Source organism: Sinohyriopsis cumingii, chromosome 17 (assembly GCF_028554795.1).
Source record: "Sinohyriopsis cumingii isolate HCF-2022 chromosome 17, ASM2855479v2, whole genome shotgun sequence".
NCBI lineage: Eukaryota > Metazoa > Mollusca > Bivalvia > Unionida > Unionidae > Sinohyriopsis > Sinohyriopsis cumingii.
The window spans coordinates 111,023,907-111,044,303 of record NC_142977.1 but is presented as its reverse complement, the minus strand read 5'-3'; the positions used below and the strand labels follow the sequence as shown (position 1 = coordinate 111,044,303).

General features: G+C 34.2%; 1 protein-coding gene across 2 annotated transcripts in view; it reads left to right on the top strand.

Moving 5' to 3' along the window:
- LOC149779668 (ATP-dependent translocase ABCB1-like) overlaps positions 1-20,397 on the top strand; it is a 142,764-nt gene that overhangs the window by 3,474 nt on the left and 118,893 nt on the right. Inside the window, exon 2 of one of the 2 annotated variants that reach the window (XM_089940489.1) lies at positions 361-515. In XM_089940489.1, coding sequence (XP_089796615.1) covers positions 428-515 — 88 coding nt within the window. In that variant the 5' untranslated portion in view covers positions 361-427. Of the gene's footprint in view, positions 1-360; positions 516-20,067; positions 20,225-20,397 lie in introns of those variants that run through there. The other variant, XM_089940490.1, reaches the window with a different exon arrangement.

Below are 20,397 nucleotides of genomic sequence, written 5' to 3'. Positions count from 1 at the left end.
CTTTCAAAATCCTTTAGAGAACCCTGTATGTGATGACACAGCGACCTATTTATTTTGTGCATGTGCAGACAATTTCTGCTTTCATTTGATGATTCATTCAAAGATTTTGTTTTTCTTTGCACGGTTTAATGATGTCTCCAATGAAGATGGCTTTCAAATGGTAAATGGCCAGAGGAAGGAAATAAATGAGTTTCTTCCCTTCTGTGGCAATGAAATTAAGGACTGTTTCAGTTTCTAAGAAATGAAACTTGATGTAAAAGCATATTGAGTTTTACATTTGTGATTGTGGGTATCTTGATGATAATTGTTTTGTCTATTTGATCTTTGGAAGTGTATAATTATTACTTTTTTCTTTTTCAGTTCTTTGCTTTGCATATTCACCATCTTTTGCATATTCACCATCCTTACTGCAAGAGAGAAGTAGGCTATGAGTGAACCCCAGTTGATGGGCTACAAGCCCACACAGAATGAAGGATTACATAGAGAGAGCTCGGCAAATGGAGGCATCAAAACAGGTAATATTTAGCTTGCTGATTTGTTTGTGCATGATATGGTGTCAGATTGGAGTCTGTTTTACATTAATGCAACATTGACTCTGATATGCTGGTAACTTGAAACATAGTCCGTCAGTTGTTTATCTGATTGGGAATTACTGAAGTGATGATCACATGCTGTCAGTCATGAGCAGGAGTGATGATCACGTGCTGTCAGTCATGATCTGGAGTGATGATCACATGCTGTCATGATCTGGAGTGATGATCACATGCTGTCAGTCATGATCAGGAGTGATGATCACATGCTGTCAGTCATGAGCTGGAGTGATGATCACATGCTGTCATGATCAGGAGTGTGATCACATGCTGTCAGTCATGATCAGGAGTGGTGATCATATGTGAATAATGAATCATGAAAGGCATACACAACTTTTGGGACATTATGCAAAATTCAAAAGTGGTTTTTAAGGGTTATCAGAGTTTTATAAAGATGTAGTATGAAACAGGCATATAAATAGTATAGGCTCACTTCTTTTTGCAAAACAAACAAGATTCCTTTTGTTTGAAAAGTTGAGACATTTGTTTTGTGCAAAACTTGAAGCTTGATTTAAAAATTTGTTTTAGTGAATTATTAAGCCATGCTTTTATTGCAAGTTACGGTGAACAAGTATGAGTGCCAATTCAGTAATTTTAAGTTCACAGCAGACTTTGGAACTCACTTCTCCATAATGAATCATATTATTCATAAACAAAGCTTTGAATTCACTGGGTACATTTTTTGCTTGGTTCTCATGCTGTCTTTGATTTCATTTGGTAACAATTAGGGTAATTTAAAGTAGTTTAATTGTTACTTACACAGTAATATATATATGTGTTTGAGTGGTCAGTTGAAACGATTTGACCTGAATGCTAGCTCCTACACTGGATTTGCATGCCTTTTAACTGGTTAGGGACCTCCTAGCAACAGTTGGGATAGAAATTATAAATTAATGAAATGACTCAGTTTTGTGGATTGTTTTAAATACTTTATCCTTTTTATTTTTAAATCAGTAGGTGGGTAAAAAAATGGGATTATGTGTGGATACTATACATAAACAAATGGAATCCATTACACTACCAGCCTTACAATAGGATTAGTGTTATTATGATGTGCCTTATGGCGAGATTGCCTTATAATATTAACAGTGTTGTAATGATAGGCCTTATAGTGAGATTGCCTTATAATATTAACAGTGTTGTAATGATAGGCCTTATAGTGAGATTGTCTTATAATAGGAACAGTGTTGTAATGATAGGCCTTATAGTGAGATTGCCTTATAATATTAAATGTTGTAATGATATGCTTTATAGTGAGATTGCCTTATAATAGGATTAGTGTTATTATGATGTGCCTTATGGTGAGATTGCCTTATAATAGGAACAGTGTTGTAATGATGTGCCTTATGGCGAGATTGCCTTATAATAGGAACAGTGTTGTAATGATAGGCCTTAAAGTGAGATTGCTTTATAATAGGATTAGTGTTATTATGATGTGCCTTATGGCGAGATTGCCTTATAATAGGAACAGTGTTGTAATGATGTTCCTTATGGCAAGATTGCCTTATAATAGGAACATAGTTGTAATAATAGGCCTTAAAGTGAGATTGCCTTATAATTGGAACAGTGTTGTAATGATATGCCTTATAGTGAGATTGCCTTATAATAGGAACAGTGTTGTAATGATAGGCATAATGAAGGGCATTCAATTTGTGTGATGGCTATATTGTTAATAGCAGACAACCATAATAGCTGCTGCAATGAACATGGTGCTGACCTTGCATCCAATATGACTCCCACAGTGACTAATTTTAAATTGCTATCGCTTACTAATATCATAGATGGTTTCAAAACTCAGTGTTTAAAAAAAGAAATGGTCAGAGATTTCTGGAAATTTTGTGTTTGGAATGAAGAGTGTTAGTCCCTTTGCTAGCAGCGGTATAAAGGTTTGTTAATAATTTTATCTGATAGAGATAATTTTATATGTTAGCTGTTTATCACTAAGAGATACACAGATGTCGGACTTTTACAGATTTACTAAAGTTGACTTGTCTATGACAAGATTCTCAGAAATGCCCACTATCTCAGTCAAGAATTTGACTTGTTCCTGACATTGGGATTTGCTCAGTCCTGCAGAGGCAGATCTATATCTGTTTGTGTTTTTATCCATCAGAGATCCTACACCTGTCTGACAAAATAAGTCACAACGGGCAGATGACTTTTTGCTAACTTGACTTGCCATACATTGGGCATAACTTGTCTTTAACATTCCTATTTATTTGTTTGGTCATTATGTTTTCCCATTTATTATGAACACTACCATAAAGCACAAGAGACAAGAGACATGAAAACTTATCTCATGGACTTAAAAAACAAATAAAAAAAATCATATAAATGAATGATTGCCACAGGTCTTTACTACAGATATTGAATCAGTCCCTCTCACAGTTTTTTTCAACTATTATGTCATGGTGTGTCAGCTAATCAGACAGTTGAAACAAAATATAAGTATCCTTTTACCCAAAATAAAAACAAATACACAAGCAACAAAAAAAACTTTTATTACCATCGTCCTAGACTTATTTCGGAACCTGATTAATAAAATTTCACCATTCAACTTTATACCAGAAATATCCCTTAATTAGGTATTTATGTGGGTAGGTAGTACATGTTTGTCATTTAATAATTATTTTTGAACACAGCAGATTGGAATAAATTACTGCTCTTGGGTGAGATTCCATGTATTTTGTTTTAAATCAATAATTACTTTAAAGAGAAACCAGTGAATCATGGAAGGATAATATTTAAACTCGGGTAAGCTTAGGAACCAAATTCATTTTCTGGGATGCTTTAGAATAGGTGTATCACTTTTTCTTTTTGTTGAAACTTGTTACAACTCATATATATGGATATTGATAAATAGTCTGAAGTGTAGGTCTACAGTATTAGCAATGAATCCGGCATCAATGGGTTTGTGCCCGCACAGAATAAAGTTTGTTTCCATGTCTTATTGTTGTTTTTTTTACATAGATTAGCTATTTAAAGTTTTGTAATTATGAATGGAATAACGTTTTCCCATACATTTGTAAGTCAGTAAAAAGAAGTACTAGTGTTATGAAAAACAAGGTGTTGCCAAGTGGCCCCTCTCTCACTGTGGCGTATATTCTTAGACATAGTGTATAAATACTGTATTTCATAGTCACTGTTTTGCCATGACGGATGCAATCACCGCATAGTCCTGTTTAGAATTATGTAACTTTGTTCATAAGGACCCCAAAAATGTGTTTGATATTGCACTGGTTTAAAAATTAGGTTAGGTAGGTACTTATTTATTTTTTAAACATTATATGTATTATTATTTAATGTGCAAACCAGCTCAACTAAATGTTGTAAACAATTTTGGGAATTTTTTTTTACCATATGGGTGAAAAGTGCTTGGGAAGCGAGGCTGATTGGCTGATCAGAAACACACAATTTCTTTTTGACTAATAGTTTCCCATTGACGATGCATGTGTTAAGCTGTACATTTTTGTGCTATTTTATGATCTTTTGTTGCTTTTTATACAATTTGTTGTTTTAGGAAGCATTTGCAGTTTAATCTATTCATGACATGATAACCCATACTACTTAGACTGGTAGGTTTTGCAACTTTGTACTGTTTTGAGGTCTTGTAAGGTTCTGGTGTCTTGGATGTAAGCTTCCAGTGTCTTGGCTGTAAGCTTCTGGTGTCTTGGTTGTAAGCTTCCAGTGTCTTGATTGTAAGCCTCTGGTGTCTTGGTTGTAAGCTTCTGGTGTCTTGGTTGTAAATCAGGTTACATTATTCATGAAACATGAGGCTTTTATATGAATTGTTCATGTTACTTATCCAGTGTACAGTACTAACATTTTTTCCATGTAAAGCATTTAAGATTGTTTTTATATTTAACATTTACAATGCATAATAATTATAGCATTACTTTAATAATGAATGCATTTTTCTTTTTTTGGAAGATCAGTACAGTTTTTCATATATTTTGCCAGTATATATAAATCATTTATCTACTAAAAACATCAACCCAAGCCCATGATTTACTGTATATTGCAACTAGTATTCCTGAAAATTGTTTATTTTTTTGTCATCTGTTCTAAAACTATATCACCCACTGTAACCACTGTAGATTTAACCTAGCCAGGACGACATTTCTGCCTTTGTGCTTTTTCCAAACAAAGTAATTAATACTCCAGTGTCATTGCTCAAAGAATTTTGTTTTTGCACATAGACCCAGGGCCGCTGACTTTAAAAAATCTACAAGCCCTAACTACAGTTTCATTTGCCCAAAAGGGCCCTATTTCTTTTTTACTATTATTTATGACACATTGATGCAGTTGCTATGCTTTGAATATGAACAGAAAGAAAATCATTGTTTTGGTTGGTGTCCTTTTTATATCACTTCTGGCAAACTATGGTACAGTTTTAATTAAAAAAACTCAAAAGCCGTAGATCACCTTTGATCCTGTTATTGCTTATTATGCTTCAAAGAGATCGCTGTATTTGGCCTAAACTCCCCAGATTACAACAATGAGGTAATCAATTAACTCCCCAGATTACAACAATGAGGTAATCAATAAACTCCCCAGATTACAACAATGAGGTAATCAATTAACTCCCCAGATTACAACAATGAGGTTATCAATAAACTCCCCAGATTACAACAATGAGGTTATCAATAAACTCCCCAGATTACAACAATGAGGTTATCAATAAACTCCCCAGATTACAACAATGAGGTTATCAATATAAACTCCCCAGATTACAACAATGAGGTTATCAATAAACTCCCCAGATTACAACAATGAGGTAATCAATTAACTCCCCAGATTACAACAATGAGGTTATCAATAAACTCCCCAGATTACAACAATGAGGTTATCAATATAAACTCCCCAGATTACAACAATGAGGTTATCAATAAACTCCCCAGATTACAACAATGAAGTAATCAATTAACTCCCCAGATTACAACAATGAGGTAATCAATTAACTCCCCAGATTACAACAATGAGGTAATCAATATAAACTCCCCAGAATACAACAATGAGGTTATCAATAAACTCCCCAGATTACAACAATGAAGTAATCAATTAACTCCCCAGATTACAACAATGAGGTTATCAATAAACTCCCCAGATTACAACAATGAGGTTATCAATATAAACTCCCCAGATTACAACAATGAGGTTATCAATAAACTCCCCAGATTACAACAATGAAGTAATCAATTAACCCCCCAGATTACAACAATGAGGTAATCAATTAACTCCCCAGATTACAACAATGAGGTTATCAATATAAACTCCCCAGATTACAACAATGAGGTTATCAATAAACTCCCCAGATTACAACAATGAAGTAATCAATTAACTCCCCAGATTACAACAATGAGGTAATCAATTAACTCCCCAGATTACAACAATGAGGTTATCAATAAACTCCCCAGATTACAACAATGAGGTTATCAATAAACTCCCCAGATTACAACAATGAGGTTATCAATAAACTCCCCAGATTACAACAATGAGGTTATCAATATAAACTCCCCAGATTACAACAATGAGGTAATCAATAAACTCCCCAGATTACAATAATGAGGTAATCAATTAACTCCCCAGATTACAACAATGAGGTTATCAATAAACTCCCCAGATTACAACAATGAGGTTATCAATATAAACTCCCCAGATTACAACAATGAGGTTATCAATAAACTCCCCAGATTACAACAATGAAGTAATCAATTAACTCCCCAGATTACAACAATGAGGTAATCAATTAACTCCCCAGATTACAACAATGAGGTTATCAATATAAACTCCCCAGATTACAACAATGAGGTAATCAATTGACTCCCCAGATTACAACAATGAGGTAATCAATTAACTCCCCAGATTACAACAATGAGGTTATCAATAAACTCCCCAGATTACAACAATGAGGTAATCAATTGACTCCCCAGATTACAACAATGAGGTAATCAATTGACTCCCCAGATTACAACAATGAGGTAATCAATTGACTCCCCAGATTACAACAATGAGGTAATCAATTGACTCCCCAGATTACAACAATGAGGTAATCAATTGACTCCCCAGATTACAACAATGAGGTAATCAATTGACTCCCCAGATTACAACAATGAGGTAATCAATTGACTCCCCAGATTACAACAATGAGGTAATCAATTGACTCCCCAGATTACAACAATGAGGTAATCAATTGACTCCCCAGATTACAACAATGAGGTAATCAATTGACTCCCCAGATTACAACAATGAGGTAATTAATTGACTACCCAGATTACAACAATGAGGTAATCAATTAACAGCTTCTTATGTACACCTGTAAGCCTTAATCTGATCAGATAGTCTGGAAAAAAGTACCATAAGTAGATAATCTTCATAAGGGTAGGGGGATTAAATGATGATTAATATTATAAATTTAGTAGCCTTTAGATAACGTTAGAATAAAAAAAAACTGCATTTCATTAAAGTAATTAAAGTTTCTCAAATATATTAGATTTGTTCCCACGAACCCAGTGGGCACTTCTCTTGGAATTCAGGAGGGCCCAATCTGAAATGAGATGGACCCTTGGTGTATGGCTATAAGATTTATTTGAGCACTGAATGTTTATAAAATTTTCTAAAAATGTACAGTAACTAAAATGAAGCTGTTTAACTGATACAATTCAGAGCTCAGCCTTTCCTCTGATGTGTGCATTAGGCTTAATGTTAATACCTATTTATATGTAAACTTTTGAGAATGTGTATGCCATACCTACATAAGCCTGCAATTGTTCCCTGTGTTGTACATTCTCTGTTATAATTGTCATGTTATAACAAAATTCAGTTTGTGGGCCATGTTTTTCTTAGATATATGAGTCAATTTTTTCTTAGATATTTGAGTAAGTTTTTTCTTAGATATGTGTCAGTTTTTTCTTAGATATGTTAGTCAATTTTTTCTTAGATATGAGTCAATTTTTCTTAGATATGTGAGTCAATTTTTTCTTAGATATTTGAGTCAGTTTTTTCTTAGATATGTGAGTCAGTTTTTTCTTAGATATGTGAGTCAATTTTTTTCTTAGATATTTGAGTCAATTTTTTCTTAGATATGTGAGTCAGTTTTGGCAAAAAATTCCTTAGGATCATGATATTGTTTTATGTTGGAACCTGTATGCAAATGAATGAAAATCAATAATTAAATCAGATGGATTGTCCTGAAAATTGCATAGGATGATTTTGTGACTAAGAAACTGCAGAGGCTTACAAATTTGAAACAATGATTCTTTAAAATAAAATGTTATTTGTCAAAGGTTCTGTTAACAAAAAATGTTTTTCAAAGGCAAACAAGATAGTGTCAAGAATTTTACTAGATCCTACCAGCCTATTCATATTGTGCAGTGCAACCAGTTCTCATCAACATTACATTTTTCTAATGATGCCAGATGTAAAAATTATCCATACTTCGTGAACGAAGTTAACAGGAAAATCTTGATAAACTTCCCTTAGCAGAGTGTGATAATATATTCATGATAATATATTCATGATAATATATTCAGTATAGTATATTCATGATAATATATTCATGATGATATATTCATGATGATATATTCACAATAATATATTCATGATAATATATTCATGATGATATATTCATGATGATATATTCATGATAATATATTCATGATAATATATTGCTGAATTGATACCGCGTGCACGTTTTTCACCATGGTTATCAATTCTGCTGATGTTTGCAGGCAGTAACTAAATTGCTGGTTGCCATTTACATGTGTAAACATTGCAACCCAAACTATAATTAGGGCACCTTTTAGAGCCTTGTAGTAATCATGTCTTCCTGTCTGTCTGTATGTCAAAATTACTGGTTGACATACAAGATCATAGCTTTATTGGGAATACATATTGATGAAATCTAGAAAGGTTTGATTTTCAACCCTTTTTGTTACCCATTAAGAGGTGTTATGACTCCTTCCCTTGAGCAGATGGTCATGTCAGCATGGGGTTTTCACTAAAAGTCTTCGTATGATGTCTAGTTGGTCCTAAGTGAAAAGTTAATATCCAATTTTGCCACCTTGTTGGGCATTTGGAAAATTCTTTTGAATGGTATTACTTAAGTATGAAAATATTTTTGTTTGAATTATGTTATGTAAGAGTTAATGAAATAAAGGAAAAGTCCTGAAAGAAATGGACTTGCCATCGACTCCTGGAAATTTTGGAGGGATTCTTGTGTAGTGCCCAATCCTGGCTATTTATAGTTACTCCTGTCTAGCTTTTGGTTAGAAAGAATAATTCAAGACCATATAGAATAAACATTGAAATTATTCATTAATAAATTTCCTTAAGTACAAAAACAGATGAACATGCACATACTGAGTAATGATACAATTATATAGACATAAACATTTAAGATTTAACACCAGACGTATATAGGCCAGATAATCATGGGAGATGAAGCTGATTGACCCCCACTGGGGAAAGTGCAGTGGATCTTCAAAGATAATTGCACCTTCTCCGCTTCTTTCTTAGTGGATTTAAGATTGTTAGATCAATATCATTTAGAATTTATGTTATGGAAGTGGAAGACACGAGTTGCTTAAGTTGGGGCTGTGAATCAGGTAAAGGTGCAGTGTTAATCTTCAGGTGTTGAAGGTGGCAAGAATCATAAGGTGACGATGCAACACTAGTTTGCCTTCCAATGAAGGTGAAGAGATGTTGAAGTAGTGACTTAACGTAGCTGAAGTAATATACTTATCTATCCATTCTGGAAGGAACAATTTCGAGTTTCCCAGAATTATCTAATCTGTCATGATCTCTTGCCCTCACTCAGATAGGAAATAGTGGTGATAATTCACCTCAGGTTAAATCTTATAAACCAATACGATAGCATACATCACATCATGAATAATAAATAGATTCTGGAATTTCCCGTAATGTCAAGATAGAATGGATGAAATGAGTACAGCGTCACCCACTGCTTTACTTCTGTCTGCTTTAAATACCGGACAAGATAACAGTGAAACTCTGCAGTACACATATGTGGTGCTATTTATAGAAAAGGGTCATGTGACAAATAGTCAGTCAGATTGCATAGTACTTGCTGAACAAAATGGTGGATTAGTACGTCCTGGTGTGAGTTCATGGCAAAACATTGGAATTATGGAATAAATTGACAATATCCTGGCCAATTGCATTATACTTTTATGAATAACACTGCAAAATATGCAAACAACATCCCCTCCCACATACCAAATCTGTTTATCCTAGGGGGTCAAAGCATCGTGAGATAGCAAATGTCCCAATACAGAATGTAGGTAACAACATTTTCTTGCTAAAACTCTGAAAGACCCAATACAGAATGTAGGTAACAACATTTTCTTGTTAAAACACTGAAAGACCCAATACAGAATGTAGGTGACAACATTTTCTTGCTAAAACACTGAAAGACCCAATACAGAATGTAGGTAACATTTTCTTGCTAAAACACTGAAAGACCCAATGCAGAATGTAGGTAACAACATTTTCTTGCTAAAACACTGAAAGACCCAATACAGAATGTAGGTAACAACATTTTCTTGCTAAAACACTGAAAGACCCAATACATAATGTAGGTAACAACATTTTCTTGTTAAAACACTGAAAGACCCAATACATAATGTGGGTAACAACATTTTCTTGCCAAAACACTGAAAGACCCAATACATAATGTAGGAACAACATTTTCTTGTTAAAATGCTGAAAGACATGTCTTGTAAAGGAGATTATATAAAGCACATTTTACATCTAGGAAATGATACATGGTAATTACATTGTTATTTAATGGGTAACTAAGGTAACGTTAATTGTTATCGATTGATAATGTGCAGAAATGAGTGGTTGTTAAATAATATTGATAGTACTGCAATTGAAGAGCTGAACTCTATAACAAGAGAAGATTTGAAACTTGAGTAGTAAAAAGACAGACAAGTCTTGTAACTCCATTGGAAATGATTGCCATTCAGACTTTTTTGATAAATTAAGAAAGGTAAATTAAAAAGGAATTGAGGCTTACTATTCATAATCTGCGTAAAATTGAGACTTAACATTCGTAATCTGCGTAAAATAAGTACTTGTGCTGCAAACATCAGTGACCCATGTCTGCACTGGTATAATTCATGAACAAATCAAAGTGTACACTTCATTTTGCTTGTAATTTCATACCAGCAGTGTAGAGCATGATCTCTTGTTGCATTGTGTGATAGCAAATCTGAGTGTGTGTTCAAATGAAAGTATACTCAGTTCATTCTTTTTGCAATTTCATACAAACAGCATAGGCCATGATCAGTCTGTGAATTATGTGATGGCAGATCTTGGTGTTTTATGTTGCTGGATGTGTTGTATATATAAATGAATGTGGTATGCACCAAGTCTCTGGAATGAAAGACCTTCAGCTTGCATAGTATATACGTTTGCAAAATCAGAGAATAACCATAAAAAGATTGTATGTACAGTGGATTTTATTATCAGTTATTGACCTTTTGGTTTGTACAAGATTTCAGACAGTATAATTTATAACATGCTCTCATGCTTATACAGTCAGATGTGGCATGTCCTTGGTGTACAGGAACAAATAGGTTTTACTTGTTCAAAAGGTGTGCCTGAAAGCAAGATTAAATTCCTTCATTCTTTGGTAGTGCATTTGCACTCATTCTCCTTGGATACTTAATGAGTACTTCATTTGGAATGTAGCTGAATCACAAATACCCTGGGACACTTGTAAAGCAAACAGATTTTTAGGGCCAGCTAACTCCAATTGCAGTTTGCTGCATTCTACTTGATTTCTTAAGTTTTTGTGGTATGGACATTTCAGTTGTTTGTGGTATGAACATTACAGTTTTTGTGGTATGGATATTAAAGTTTTTGTAGTATGAACATTACACTTTTTGTGGTATGAACATTAAAGTGTTTGTGGTATGGATATTAAAGTTTTTATGGTATGGACATATAAGTTTCTCTGGTATGGACATTTAAGTTGCTTATGGTATGGACATTTAAGTTGTTTGTGGTATGGATATATCAGTTTCCATGGTATGTACATATCAGGTTTTGTGGTATGGACATTTAAGTTGTTTGTGGTATGGACATTTAAGTTTTTTGTAAGTCATACAGTAGTTAAATCATTAACATGATGAACATGCAGGACATCATGTTCACATAACTCTTGTGAAATAATGGACCATGAACCACTCAGGTGGCCTAGTGGTTAGAGCATCAGTCTCAGATGTGAGAAGTTGTGGGTTCAATCCCCAGCTGAGTCATACCAAAGACTTACAAAATGGTACTAACAGCAGCCTCGCTTGGTGCTCAGCATTAAGAGGTTAGTATTAGGACTGGTCGGCCTGGTGTCAGGATAATGTGACTGGGTGAGACATCATGCTACATGTCTGTGGCATTATGCTCCAGTGCTAGACATCACTATTAACTACCACACTGCAGACATCGTAGTGATATGACTGAAAAATAAAAAATCCAAGTCACACACACACATACACACACATAATGGACCTGAAAAGATTTTGAAACTCTGCAATATTTACTGGATCTATTGGTTTTAATGATGGGTCCATGGTAGTTTAGTTGGTAGGGCATCAGATTCATCAAAGGATGGTTGGTACGTCAGCTGCCTTAGTGCGTTCTTGGGAAGACACATAGTTCCCATTTTCTTGGTATGATATTGTTGATAACATGTTAAAAAGACCATTAAAACCAGAACATAAACAAATTGTAAGCATCCACTTATCAAACAAAATTTCTTAAAAAGTTTAGATATTTTTAATTCGAATTACTTCTTTGTTGTCTAAGTTATTAATAGTTTTTGAAGTATGTTTGAAGTACAGCAGTCAGAATGGACTTTTAATATGCCTATTGAAATAAGAGACCTGAATAAGAGTCCATATTTTTGATCCAGTTTTGATCAGATATGAAATATATGCTTATATCATCAAGACCCTTGATGGGTTTGATAATGAGAAAGATTCATGCATATTAATGAGATAATCATGCATGTAAATGCCTTTGTTTGTTACCAGTCTTCTGATCAAATTTGGAATATATGCTACTGTATATTATTAAGATCGTGTACTGGTTTTTTAATGAGCGAGCTGTACACACACATTATTGAGTTTATCTAATTGGAAGGATCTTGGACTGTTTCAGTAATGATTGATGCAGATTAATGAGGTGATCTTGCAGGAGAGACTGATTGACTGGGTTTATTACCACTCTTTAAGCCATTTGTTTGATCTGTTTAGTTTTAGTATCATCAGCATCTTAAATGTCTTTAATTATGAGCAAGAGATGATGTGTGTTAATTATGCTCCCATCTTTGAAAAATAATTTTTATTAGGATATAGTAAAAAAAATGTAAAATCAACATAATGTATATTTTTGGTAGGTGTTTACATAGTATGGTTTTTTACACTGCTACTCAAGTCTGCTTAGTGAAATGGCTGACTGTTACGAATGGTGGGTGAGTGATACCAGATTCACTTAGGTCTCTTGCTAGAAATCTCTTGACTAACAAGTTATTCATGATAAAATGATTTAGGCCATTATATATTTTGCATAAAGAGGTCAGCTTATAAGATTATTTTAAAAAGTGAAATAATGTTAACAAAAACTGTCGTGATGGCAGTTAATAACACAAGATTTTTTTTACAGATCTTGTGTCATTATGATTATCTTTAAAGAGATATTTAACTTGTACCCTGTTTAATTTCATTTTCTTGATCTTGCATGTGGACAAAGGTGATGTCATTAATTAATCAGTGTCTATGTTGTCAGTTGTTACATAGAAATTATACTTTGGAAAGGCATTTAGCTCCCATGTCAATGGTATGATATAGCCAATAATGTGTTAAAATTGCTCGTAAAGCCAGGAATGTGTTAAAATTGCTCTTAAAGCCAGGAATGTGTTAAAATTGCCCTAAAGCCAGTAATGTGTTAAAAGTGCCCTAAAGCCCATCTTCGCTAGCCAAGGTTCTGATAACCCTATTTACACCTTGGCATAATGAGAAGATATTTCTGTGCTTTGGGTCTGTCAATTTGATTAGATGCGGTGGCAAACCAATTTGCATCCAATCAAAATTAAGTTGTTCAAATTTGAACACTGTTCCTACTTGATATAGACAAGGGGAGTACACAGCTTGAATGGACTGATAAATAGCAATTTTCCAGTGCCAGTCCATGTTTGCACAAATACCTTTCACTCAAATACACCTGTAATGGCTTCCCTCTGGTACATAGTCATACTTTTGATGTTAAATTTACAAAGTATCCTTTTTAGGTCAATTGCCACCACTGTTTTCGGCAGATATACAATGCACCACACTATTGGTTAGTTGGTATTGCTCTTATGTCACATGTTTAGGCTTGAATAAACTGTAACACAAGAAAGAGTGAAAACAACAAGCTTTGAAAAAAATACAATACTTTATTTTCCTGGAAAAATGCTGTGAATAAAAAAATATGAACTTATTGTTTTATAGAATGAAATCAAAATAATCCAAGAATAATCCAAGAATAATATTTTTGAAGTCCTAACAACAAAATGTTCTAGTGATTTCAAGTTTGAATCCTGATGAAGAATCCAAGATGGAAGACGATCACGTATGCTGCAATCTGTAGTGTTGAAGTCTACAGTTCCTTGTACAAACAAGAATTATCACTCCAGTTTCAGATATTTGAATAAATTTTTATAAAAAACTGTCTTTGTTCAACAATTTCGCACGAGCATACATATTTTCCAGAAAAATAATAAAATTAATCCTTTTGAATCCAAGTAATTTGAAATAACTCCAAACAGCAAAACATACAACATCCAGTGTAAGAGAATGCCCAGCCGCAACTGAGAATAATTCTCCAAAACAGAGGTCATATTATCTCCTAAAATGTAAACAAGAGGTTATGTGATCATATTCTAGAAGCTTATAGAAATTAGGTACTTGTTAAAAGTCACGCACACCCAGTGTAACTCTGACAAAAACCAATATTTTACTCTAAGAAATAAAAAATAATAAATTGTTTACGTCTTAAACACGAAGTCCCATCATGACCTCGACAACAACCAATCATTTTAAAATAAAAATAGAACTTGTTTCCCTGGTCGCTATAAATTTTGAAACAAGGTCAGGATTTAGATCAACAGCTGGTGTTTATAAAACAGTCAACGTCAAACTATTTTCTGAAAAAAGTATCATCTCTAGTAAATAAGGCAGCTTGTTACAGTTTTGGAAGCTTGTACTAGTCAACTAGAATTTGCTGCTAATATGTTCTGGATTTTAATGAAATTTATGGAAGACACATTTAAAAAAAATAGTTGTGAAATGTATGGAAATGTCTATTCTGGGCAAGTAACAAAAAATTTGTGAATTTTTCCAGCACTGCACTGTAGGTATATGCCAATTGTTTCAGTAACATTGAGAGACTAAAAGTATAATATAAACATGTTTTGTGTACATAACTGTAGAGTTTTTACTTTTATGACTTCCATGCTTGTGTTGTATTGAATAATGTAATAATAATTGTTGAACAATTTTTTGTCAGTAGATAAAGGGTATTCATGGGCTACTGATAGGCAGGTACATCAGGCGATGTCAGTTGGGGACAGTGCTGTTTACAGTTTGTGGGATGATCAGGGTATTCACGGGCTACTTGATAGGCAGGTACATCAGGCAATGTCAGTTGGGGACAGTGCTGTTTACAGTTTTTGGGTAGATTAGGGTATTCATGGGCTACTTGATAGGCAGGTACATCAGGCAATGTCATTTGGGGACAGTGCTGTTTACAGTTTGTTGGTAGATCAGGTAGATTCATGGGCTACTTGATATGCAGGTACATCAGACAGCGCTGTTTACGGTTTTATGTATGTACTGGCAAAATGTATGATGAGCTCCAGTGCTGGACAGGGATTAATTATGTAATAGACTTCAAAGGGTTATAGGTAAATATCTTGCAGGGATTCTACTATCCTTTCTTTTCCACAAGTTATTGTTCTTGTTTTATGATTTGTAATGGTCATGTGTACTGAAAGATAACAGACATGATATAATTATGTGTGTATCAATGAGTTCAGTCTCCATTGCTTGAACAATGGTCACATGCAGATAGATATTCCTGTTATCAGTTTTTGACTTTTGTCACAATGACAAGTACTTGACTCTGACAGTTTTCACCCTCCACACAGTGTGATTGTATTTAAATTTAAACATCCATTATGAACAGATTTAATCTAGCACTTGCATTAGTCCACCAGGATCATGTAAATATTTTACAGGATATTTTATGAAGGTTTATTTGCCCTTGGTCATTATGCTATGTATTTTGGCCATACAACTTTTAATGAGCAAAGGAGAAACTATACATGTACACCCCATTGTAAGGAATAAGAAAAATACTTCATCAAATTCCAGTTATACATGCAATTTCAAGTTTTGTTTAAAAAATTCACCAGAAAATGATAAGTCGAAAACATTTCCAAATCAGTTTGAAACAACCCCAATAAATAAATGTACACGAGAGTCTCAACAGGTGTCTCAAGATCATAGTGCTCATGTATAGAAACCATTGTGGTCACTGATGTCACATTAACCACTGTGGTCACTGATGTCACATTAACCACTGTGGTCACTGATGTCACATTAACCATTATAATCACTGATGTCACATTAACCAGTATGGTCACTGATGTCACATTAACCATTGTGGTCACTGATGTCACATTAACCATTGTGGTCATTGATGTCACATTAACCATTGTGGTCACTGATGTCACATTAACCATTGTGATCACTGATGTCACATTAACCATTGTGATCACTGATGTCACATTAACCATTGTGGTCACGGATGTCACATTAACCATTGTGGTCACGGATGTCACATTAACCATTGTGGTCACTGATGTCACATTAACCAATATGGTCACTGATGTCACATTAACCATTGTTGTCACTGATGTCACATAAACCATTTTCACTGATGTCACATTAACCATTGTGGTCACTGATGTCACATTAACCATTGTGATCACTGATGTCACATTAACCATTGTTGTCACAGATGTCACATTAACCATTGTGGTCACTGATGTCACATTAACCATTGTGATCACTGATGTCACATTAACCATTGTGATCACTGTTGTCACATTAACCATTGTGGTCACGGATGTCACATTAACCATTGTGGTCACTGATGTCACATTAACCATTGTGGTCACTGATGTCACATTAACCAATATGGTCACTGATGTCACATTAACCATTGTTGTCACTGATGTCACATAAACCATTTTCACTGATGTCACATTAACCATTGTGGTCACTGATGTCACATTAACCATTGTGATCACTGATGTCACATTAACCATTGTTGTCACAGATGTCACATTAACCATTGTGGTCAGTGATGTCACATTAACCATTGTGGTCACAGATGTCACATTGACCATTGTGGTCACTGATGTCACATTAACCATTGTGGTCACTGATGTCACATTAACCATTGTGGTCACTGATGACACAATAACCTCAGCTTTCCAAGTACATGGAATGTTTAAGAGATTATTCAGACTAAGTTGGATTTGGTCATTTTATGGTGAAGGTTCAAAATAACAGAAAATTAAATTCCTTGATGTAACCAGAGCGAATTAAATATTTAGACCTGTTTTTAATTACCAAAAATTACTATTAATACCAATGTTTAGTTTCCACAGTATTTGTGGTCATGTGGCCAAAATACATGGTGTAATGACTAAGAAGGGAAGATAAGCTTTACACTGGTGATCAAACAGTCCATGACACTTTAAATCTAAAAGTTCACTCACATAGTGAAGTTAAACATACATTAGTAGCATTATCAATGCTGTTCTTCGTGTTTCTTTTAAATATTTTTGAAATAAATGATTTTCATGATTTTTTAAATTATATCCCATACTGTTATCCATTTGGGCTCAGGTATGTAGAATACACCTACTGCATGTCAAAAGAGGCAATTAATATAGCCAACTTGTTTGCCCTGGGATGATGTCCCATGATAAGAATTTGTCTTTGCCTTTTTAACAATGTAAGTTTATATAAAAAATTTGACTTTATTTTTAAGAACTTTGTATTTTATTACCTTTATTATTGTTTTGTATGCTTTCTTATATTACTAAACGTACTTGGAACTATATAGCCAGGATTGTGCTGATATACCGTAACTCTGCTGTTAAACTTTGTGTACATCACAATCTGATTAAAATCATATCTTAATTATATGTGGAGATCTGACAGCAACAATTGAAAGGGCATGTTCTGGTGACCTATGTTATTATATAAATTGCTATTTTTATCAACCAATCAGACAAAGTCTTACATTTTTGCATTAGGAGACAGAGCAGTGTGGCTGAAGACCACCAGTTTATGCCAAACGATCTGTTTCACTGTCAGGTTTTTGAAAGATGCATTTCCATTGGAAATTAAGTCACCCGAACATGATCCCTAAGCGGTCGCTGTCAGATCTTTGTGTAGGACAGTGGAGATGTGATTTAATCCAGATTGGTTTACAGCCTTTACATGTTATTGTTTACTTCATTACCTACCTGTCTTTATACCCAGTAGAATTCCAGGTCAACACCTTGCAAGTACACATGAACTATTTACTTTCGTATATGTGCTTCACTAACAAATCTATCTTCAGAACAAATTATGCCTCAAGACGATCATTTTGAAATGAAATTATGTCATTATGAGCTAAATAATTCATGGTTGTTGTATTTGTGTTTGTTTTCCACCTTTTTTCACATTCGGAAATCTCCAGTAGACAAAAGTGATTGAGAAATCTTGTATTCCGTGAAAATAAATCAGCTAGAAACTTATTTATTTGTTTCCCCATGAAAGTTTGTGAGCAGAATAACTTATGGGAGTTAAATAGAAAGGGGGATATAAGTCAGTTAAACTTATGAAAAATAATTGCATCTTTGACTTAATGCTGATGATAAATTACATGTTACTTATGTCAGGTAATATTTACATTATATACTCCTTGCATAGACTCAGATCTACCATTGTTTAGAGTAATCAGTAAAGCAGACAACATTGACCCTGAGCTGCTGGTAAAGACAGTAAGCAATAGCAGATCAGAGTCTTATGTTATTTGCAGATGGACCCAACTTATAAGCAAGTTGTATCGTAAGTTAAGTGTGCTTGGACAGAAGGAAGAGAGAAACATGTTGCAAAATCCTTGATCTAAACAAATTGGAATTCAGTCATGATAAAGTTTGTTTTTGTCCAGTTGTCAATTTTTATGTTTTTTTTGGAGCATTTTCTGTTGAGGTCTTGTGTTAACCTGCAAGAAAAAAAGATCAGATTGTCTAGTAGTGGTAAAGTATGTGTTAAAAAGCACATATGGTACCATAATTATAGATATTGATCCAAAAGCAGCAAAACACCATTTTGTCAGTTAAGTTATGACTGTATTTCCTTATAACTCCTAATGCCATTTCCTCCACAAGTCCTCAAAATATGTATATTCTAAATTTATAAATGTTAAAAAAGATCACATTCAGGTTGGTAGTTACCACGAACGTGATACAGAATGAAATGAATTCGGCACACTAGCATTTTGCATGATTTTGAACCCAGGTCCACAGGTAAACGTATGATAGTATTATTTGTATTAAATATTAATTCTGCCTACTATTATCAAGCATTCTACTATATAATCCAGGGATAGCACTTTCAGTTCTTTCTGCTGTATATTTATAATTCTGTTCTGTTCTGTTCTCTTCTCTTCTCTTCTCTTCTCTTCTCTTCTCTCCTCTCCCTCTCTCTCTCTCTCTCTCTATGTGTGTGTATATATATATATATATATATATATATATATATATATATATATATATATAATGTTTACCGCTCCACTTGGCCTAGTAGTAAGAGCGTTTGCCTTGGATGCGGGAGTTTGTGGGTCGATCCCTATACGAGTCATACCAAAGACTTACAAAAATGGTACTACCAGCTGTCTCGCTTGGCGCTCAGCATTAAGAGGTTAGTGTTAGGACTGTTGGCCTGGTGTCAGGATAATGTGACTGGGTGGGACAATCATGCTACATGTTTGTGGCATGATGCCCCATTGCTAGACATCACTATAAACTGCCACACTGCAGACATCGCAGCAATATGACTGAAAAATTGTTAAAGCTACATTAAAAATCCAGATCACACACACACATATTTATTGTATTCTCATTGTAAGACAGTATTTAATATCCCAGATTTAAAACATCACCGATCCATAGTTGAGACAGATAAGTGAACCATAACACTAGGTAAAAGAAGAATGTTAGGGGTTTATTTTTATATATAGTCATCATTGACAGGTAAATTTATTGCCCACCTTGGTAATCTAGGATTTTCTTTCATCATGCTTAGGTAGGGCCTTACATTTTGACAAACAGGATGGCTGATGCATCACTTTACAGTCAAAGAAAATAGTTTTGTCCTTGTTGGGCAGTAGAACCTTAAGTTCTATATATTGATAGCATTTTGGGGAGATTTGCAGTCTTTTGATTCTGTTGTGGATTGATTGATCAGACTTCATATCTGCCGGTATGTCCGACACAGAAACAGGTAGGATTCTTGGATAACATACCAGTATGAAAGATTTTTTGCTTGTAAGGAATGGTATGAATCTGCAAGGATGGAGCCTGGATTTGATCATTAAGGGGGGGTGGTGGTTGGTGCATACATGTATAATACATATAAACATGCATGTATGTGCACACAGACACACACACACACAC